Raw genomic sequence first — 7,717 nt, forward strand, 5'->3', positions numbered from 1 at the left:
TACTAACTTATAAGGTGTTACCGAAATATTAACAACATTCTAGAAACTCTGTGTTTTAAGTTTGAAAATATCTGTGTTATTGATCAATATTAATATCTTGCTGTTTAAGATTTGAAATAAATATTTCTAAAATAAATTAATAAACAAAACAGTCAGTATATTACGCCTGGTGGCACTTGCGCCGCTCGGCTGTTGATTAACTTAATTGCCCCTAATACTAATTAGCATATCCCAGCAAATATGGTTATCTTGATAACCGACGACGCGTGTCACCGTGTCGCATCCTCCCACCGCCTCTACAACTTCATTTCTCTCACTCACCCAGTGTGCTGTTCAGACCTCAGCAACAACCAAATGGTCCAACAACTCCTAATACGCTCATATTGCTGTGTGTATCCAGTTTGCAGGCGTCAGACCACGTACCCCTATTTCACTCAACGCGAACATCCACTAGCGCTGGTTTAGTGTGCGGGATAATTCGATAAGTTACGTAACTGGAGACTTCGCCGAGGCGTCGCCGACGCGGGCAAACGTTCCATTTTGCATTGAGACAGACGAGAAGCCCGGAGGTGTCCTGTGGGACTCGACAAAACATAAATTTCAATGCACCAACCTTTACCTTCCGCAATGCAAACAGTTGCGAATATCTATTATGGTATGTCTATGACACGAAAACAAACGCAAGAAAAACTTTTATTAATTGAACCATAGAGGAGTAACTAAAATTTGCAAGTGTTTAATACATTATATTTATAAGTCTATTGGTTGGAATAATATAGCTACAGCACAGTTTCTATCTCTGAACCTGCAAGGCTGTTGAAATACTTGATGTAATTCCCTTTATCGTTCTACTTTATAGTTCCGTTTTCATCTTCTGCTTGCACCTTTTTCTCGTTTTGTGCCCGGCGCTTGCGCTAAACTCTCCTAAATTTCTTTACGCTCTCGCACTGCTGCACACTCTTGGAGTATTATTAGTGCAAATGCAGCACAGCACGCTCCAGTTACGCTTTCTGCTTGCAAAGCGCCAAGTATCCATACAAAAAACTAATTCATAATTGCGTTTCTGCGAATCACTTCCGGCTGCATTCCTTTGCTCTGCCTATTCGATTCATACACTTGTATAATTTTTTGGGAAGTGTACATCACACCAATTTACTCAGAGAAAACAATGCAAAAAATAAGCATAACGTGAATTTTTATTTTTTTATATAAAAAATGTGACATATGAGTCTTTTGTCTGTTACATACATAGTCTAAGCTTGACGGATAATTGAAAACTAATTTTTAAATTCAATTTTCTTGAATCAACAACTTCGATAACGAGATTGCCATTTCTATGGCCAAAGAAACCCGGAAAAGATTCAAATCGCGTAGGAATCGGGAAGCGTTGCACCATCGCCGCCTCGTGTCGCGCGAATAAATAGTTTTGATGAGAAAACTTTGGCGCCCAAGTTTTGCCGAGAAAAACGTCTGTATCGTTCGAGTTATAGTACACACGCATTGATTGGCAGTTTGGCAACTTGAAATTATTTACTTGAGATAAATTTGCGCATTATTAGATTTATCAAGGCTCCGGAATCAAAATAAATAGCTAAAGGCTTAAAAAATCCAAGTTTTGTTTTAAATGAACATTGATGTAGTTGCTTCAGTCACATCCCTGAAGAAATGAGTTGCAGTAGCAATCCCAATGGTGAGATAATACATCGTGCATATTTTCGTCCTTGCCGCTTGGCAAACCTCGTCTTGCTATCTGCCTCCGCGCGTGGAAACTTTGTCGTCGATGCTTTCGTCGCTGCGACGCCGCCGCAGGACATCTCGAAAGCGGTGCGCGCTCCGCATAACATCCTCGATCGGCAAACCCACGCGGCCGGTAGAGAGCTCAACAGGAGACGAGGTATTCCCAGCACGAGAACGAAAAATATGCTTCCCATTAAAATACCCCCAGGCGCGACGACGGGGCCCGCGCGCGCCTCGACATTTCCATACGCCATCGCCAGTCGGAGGAAAAGTTTCGGAGTGCGCACACGATGCAAGCTGGCACACGGCAAGCGAGCATTCCCGGCGAATTCCAACCCCTTGTATCCCGAGCATCGGTTGGTAGCGAGCGGCAGGGATCTCAGAGTTTTCCAAAATACCACCACAGCAAAAGTGCGGATTCCGGGTGGGAATGTGACCGAACCGAAAAGCGCATGCTGGAGGAGCACCACTAAAGTGTATGGAATTGAAACGAAACGCTGAATATTAAGACTACAAAAAGATGTAGAGCGGAAGCCTTTGGATGGCTGGCGAATGCATTTGTATGGAAATCTCTACTGGGACCAGCACCAGACACCAGGTTTACCGACAAAAATAAAACAAAACTGAAATTGCACAAAAAGCAATTTGTACATTCTTTAAATGCTACCTGGGAGAAATTCAAGGAGTAAAATTAATTTGTTTACGTGCATTGAGAAAAAATATATACATTTCGAGGAAAATACGAATCGTTGCTTGCTAATTAATATCATTTCTATAATTAAATTTTCAAGTATTCATTTTTTGTCGTATCTCATTCAATCGTCATACAGACACAAGCATCATAGGGTACACACTAGGTTGCCAACGCAACAGCAGCTGGAACCGCATGAGAACATATAATAAACCATAATTAACGTTTTAATTATGACTGGACCCTGTACAAGAGTCGAGTGCGTGAAAAGAGTTCTCGACTACTCGTAGACTCTAGAGACGGTAGTCCACCCAACAACCACCACAGTTGACTTGCCTGAAGGAAAATGAACATAGACAAAAGTACTGAATAAAAAACTGAGGTTAATAATGTATTATCAACCCCTTTTGAAGATTGTTTTTTTTCATTGTATCTATGTGTGGTATGTCAAAGAATGATGTATGAATTTCTAACCCCGAAACTCTTAACAAGAGAGACCTTTCGCAAACAGGCTTGTAAGTTTTACAAATTTTCAGGCTCCGCGCTGAAATTCCAAAAGCTCAAGATCAACATATGAAAAGTTGTACACGACGCACGCGTTCGCAGTTCGTAAGCTTTCATGTCGTCTACGTCGATTCTCTAAAAGTCTAAAGTTTGCCACGCTTTTTCTACATTCCTTCGCGACGCGCTCGGAAAATAAGATTCGAATGCTCAAAGGGTGTCGTCATCACAGCGTGCGCGCCGCCATTGTCGTCCGATAGCAGATTATAGTTGAGACGGGCGTCATTTATAAGTTTCTTCTTGCTGTTTAGTACTTTTGTGCTTTCCGCGCTCCACGCGCACATCTTTTACTTGCCGCACGCTTTGTTACACATTCTTTTCGTCGTCAGCCTCAATGGGAAACATGTTATCACACAGACGTAAAAGTCTAACCTAGATCTCCAGATACAGGTTTGAATTTGATCAGAATAAATTTGTAAAAACGGAAAACGGAAAAATCAAAAGTTGAATATTTTTATTTATTAGTTAAATCACCACTAAGAATAATTTAGATATTATTATACACAAAAAACGAAAATAATAAAAATAAGCAAAATATAAACAAATTTATGTAGTTGCAAATAATATTTGATTATCTTGAGTTGAAAAGGTCAAATGCGTCATAATAAAGTCGCAGAAACAAATTGAGTTAATAATTTTCTGTTCTATCATTCTGTTTTTAAGTTTACGGTGAGATCATCACGGTTTTTATTGTTTTATATTACTTTTACGTCAAAATTACATTACATAAGAGAATTTAATAATTTCCCGTATTTTTCAGAGTTTTATAATAAAAATAGAGAGAGAAATATCAAATAAATCTTTTTAACACATGTTGGTTAATAGTTTTAACTATTTCTGATAAGATTAAAACTTTTCTAATTAAATTTGTTGAATTAAAGTAATATACAAGTTCAGCAGTAAAAAATCAGTGAACTAATGCAATTAAAATATCACAAACAATTTAAACCGCGATTGTTTTCACAATTTATAACTTTTACTAATTGATGTAAGTTGTTTTTCGGAATAAAGTTAAATTTGAAAAATGCAGCCTGAAAATAATTAATCAACATTACAAAGTTCTCTAATATAATAATGCTTCGTGAGCAACCCATCACACAATTAATAACCCAGGAATAAGAAATACTTATGAGTAGCATGTCCAAAAATAAAATCTATTAGACATGCGTCGCATGACCAACTTGATGGGCATTAACAAGTTCATCCGTTTAATGCGTTCACACAAAGTGTCCACAAAAACAATGCATAACTTGATAAGTTCAAGATTAAAGTCAAGCAAAAGGCACATACACTCCCTGTATGCATACCAGCATGAGTCAACCCCTAGTATGCACAGCAGCACAACGCTTAAACACAAATTAGTAAACGACGAGTAAATTGCACGATGTATAAAGCGAAAGTCCGTCGTCCCTAGTGTTTAGTGTTTGGTTTTGCGCGCACAACATGCGACGTGTTGAACATGCGACGTGTGGTGATGACCCTGTTATAACATTACATTAGAGCTCCATTCATTAATAAGAGTTCCCTTTCATTGCCGCCCTCGCTGCCTGTTTCAATTGTGCGGTGAGTGCGCACCCGCGACGCGATAGAAAGATTTATTGCGGCGTGTGTTGCATGTTATGTATTGCACTCACAAGAATTCCGTGTCATTATGATCGCTATCAACTTAGAGTACAAGAAAATCGTTTTTCATAATTGTTCAAAATTAAAAACAGATTATATTATATATAATGTATTTATTCATTAGCTTATAATGCTGTAATGAATGAAATCAACAGAATAAGTAGTGTGAGTAACCACGCCCACTTTTACTTTGTTTGGCTCTCATCTCATCGATGAGGAGGTTTTTAGGTACCAGCTTCGAAACGAAAACAACTCTAGAGTATTAAGGCGTATTAAGACGTAAATTATATGCATGAGTTGCATATGCATGAAGCATTTTGAAGGAAAACACGAGTCAGTTTTATTGCACTATTAAGTAATTAAATTCTCCTACCAAGCTTCGTACTGTGACTTGTCGTGCTCGTGCCCATAAGTCTCCGGGTGTAATAAAGAACTGAACTAAAAGAGCATTAAAAAAAGCGCGCGCACACACCCTTGACGTGAACCGAAAGAAATTTCCCCGACGTCGAAAACATAGTGATTAGGAAATTATATTTCCGTTAGTTTCCGGTTTATTGCCGTACCGGCGGATATCTTGTCGCATGTGACGGTGGCGGCGACTGTCTGCGACTTCACGTGAAATAATGTTCGAATAATGTGGGGAAGATTGGGCAATGCACGAAGTAGTATTTTGGGGGCGGCGAAGACAACGCACGCACACCATACATTAACTTCTTGAGAATGAAAGAAATGTATATAAAAATACACTGATGTGTGTAAATATGGTTATTATCGAGCTCCCCTTTGCGTACATATCAGGACATCAACATCATTAAATGTTTTTGTGTACATTTGCGATTGTTTTTGGGTTTAGGCATTATTTAGTCGATAAACTGCTATTTATAAACTGCGAATGAGTATTTAATGCTTAGAAAAGTAAATTTCTACGTGGTTAAATGAGTACGTAATGATAACAATTATGTATTTCCACATTGTGCAGATTTGTACATTTGTAAACCCAGTATGCGCGTATTTGTGGTTGAAATTAGAGAATTATAAATGTAATAATAATGCCGGCGACTTTTCGGGCGCGACGCGGCCCAAAAATTTGAATTTTAAGTCAATTTCGTATTCATGTATTCCGCACAATCTCTCTGTGTGTCTCTCTGTACGTTCGTTTGTCGGGGAGAGAAATTGCCGACGAACGAAATGAGAGGTTGCGCGCGAGACGCCGGGACAGAGCGATGGCTTTTAATTTTTTCGGCGAGCGAAATTCAGGTCGGTCCTCGCAAGACTTTTTCCGGCAAGCTTTTCGCAATAAAAATGCAAATTCGACAGCAGGCACAGCGCGCGGTTTAATCTCGACCTCGGATGCGTTTGCGTACGTAATGGCTACACCAGCAGGTCGACAATAACAAATATTATATATGACAATACAAGAAATATGTCGTAGAATACAAAACTCGACAAACAAGTATTTTGTGTGTATTTTTTGTAATTTAAAAAGTTTTGATTGCTTGATGCCACAATAAAATACAAAATTATTACGTTTAGAGCATGTTTTTGTGATTAAGGATTGATTGATGGTTTACCAAGCACTAAATCCCTTGTCTGAGCATTATGGAAACTTCACAAGTAAGCCGCATAAGTTATGCTCCGCGAGTCTTTGATTCTGCGGTGTAATATTGCAGATTAGTTTGTAACAAGTATCTTCTCAAAGCAGGCCCGCATTAATTCGAAATTCATCAATAAATTTGATTTTTTATTAGATTAAAGATTCAAAAAAATCAAGGCACATTTGTGTTAGCCTAAATGATCCCGACACCCTCACTTACACTTGCCTTGCTCATCTTGCCGCCCCCGTGCGGTTAGCGCGCGTTTCTCGCCTTATGCTCTCCTCGTTAGCTATGATATTGAGATGGATATAATGCTCCGCAGGCTTCAGGTTTAGGATTCGAGGGAGAGATTTAAATGTTGCGGCGTTTGCGAAGGCGCGAGACCCCTAACAAGTTCCCAATTAATTTCCTAATTCAATAAAGGCAGCAACTCAGTTTGTAGTGAGTGTAGCTTCATGATCGACACAATATGAAATTAACACTGAAACAATTTATAATCTTTGGGAGAACGTAATTTATCTAAAGTTTTACTATTATTTCATGCCTCGTGCCGGTTTAAATCGTGTTCATTGGTATAATAAGGATGTTGTAAATTAAAAGTGTTCGTGTCCGACAAAGTTCGGACGATTAAACGAAATTAACTAAATATTTTTTGTCGCCCTCGGTTTCGGTTTTTATGACTTTCTTCGGTGCCGGGTTGATGCTTAATTGAGCGGAATGCTCAGTGGTAAAACACACCCCCTTTTTTTATTTGAACATTTCGCCTACTAATGATGTTTTACGTCAAACACTTGTAGATGCGGGAATATACCGACATTGAAATATAGACTAACCAGTGACGACGGTCAGGAGAAGCGTCAACGACAGCGGAAAACCACCGCATCTGCCGCCACCGTCGCTCCTGCTCCAGCACGCCGTGTTTAACATCCGGGTCAGCGGCATCCTTCGTCCGGCAACCATACAAGTTGTCTTAGGTTTTGATTCGATTCAAAAATCGTTTAGCAAATCCGCCACTGTGTTGGTGTTCACATTTAAAACACAACTCGCGCACCTTGCAATTCCTGCAATTGTATTTTATCACGAGTACGTAATTACATCTTCACTGGTTGGTGGTTGCGTTTGTGATTCTTTTAATCCAATAAGAGAATTACTTCACGAAGAAGACTTTGAAACTTTGCGCGGCGCGTGATCGCGCGTCCCGGAGAGCGTCACCGCGTCCTGCTGGCGAGAAGTGCGCGCGGAAACTGCTGTAGTTCTATCCCTTTCCACGCGCGAGGCTGCGCGTCGCCGTCGTCGGCGGCGGGCACGCACACGGCGCGCCGGTCGACGCCACTCCCACTCGCCGCCGCAGCCGCCGACGCCGGAGCGAAATCTCGCTGAAATCACCCGCTGCCGCCGCCGGCATACACGGTGGTCCCCGCCGCCGTCTCCACCGCTGATGTTCGTGTTAGGTGTTTTCTCTACACCACATTAACGATACCGCAATTTATCGCTTTTCGCTTTTTATGCA

General features: G+C 40.3%; 1 protein-coding gene across 1 annotated transcript in view; it reads right to left on the reverse strand.

Annotated features, from left to right (window-relative positions):
- The window catches only part of LOC135800768 (uncharacterized), a 38,824-nt gene extending 31,364 nt beyond the window's left edge, over nucleotides 1–7,460 (reverse strand). The window contains exon 1 of the mRNA XM_065314086.1: nucleotides 7,041–7,460. Within this exon, the coding sequence (XP_065170158.1) occupies nucleotides 7,041–7,167 (127 nt within the window). The 5' untranslated portion in view covers nucleotides 7,168–7,460. The remainder of the gene's footprint in view (nucleotides 1–7,040) is intronic.
- Nucleotides 7,461–7,717: the final 257 nt, after the last annotated feature.

The sequence above is a fragment of the Atheta coriaria genome, unplaced genomic scaffold (assembly GCF_025399875.1).
Source record: "Atheta coriaria isolate IRGN ID8LTWV9N9 unplaced genomic scaffold, Caltech_Dcor_3.1 hic_scaffold_10_pilon, whole genome shotgun sequence".
Lineage (NCBI taxonomy): Eukaryota > Metazoa > Arthropoda > Insecta > Coleoptera > Staphylinidae > Dalotia > Dalotia coriaria.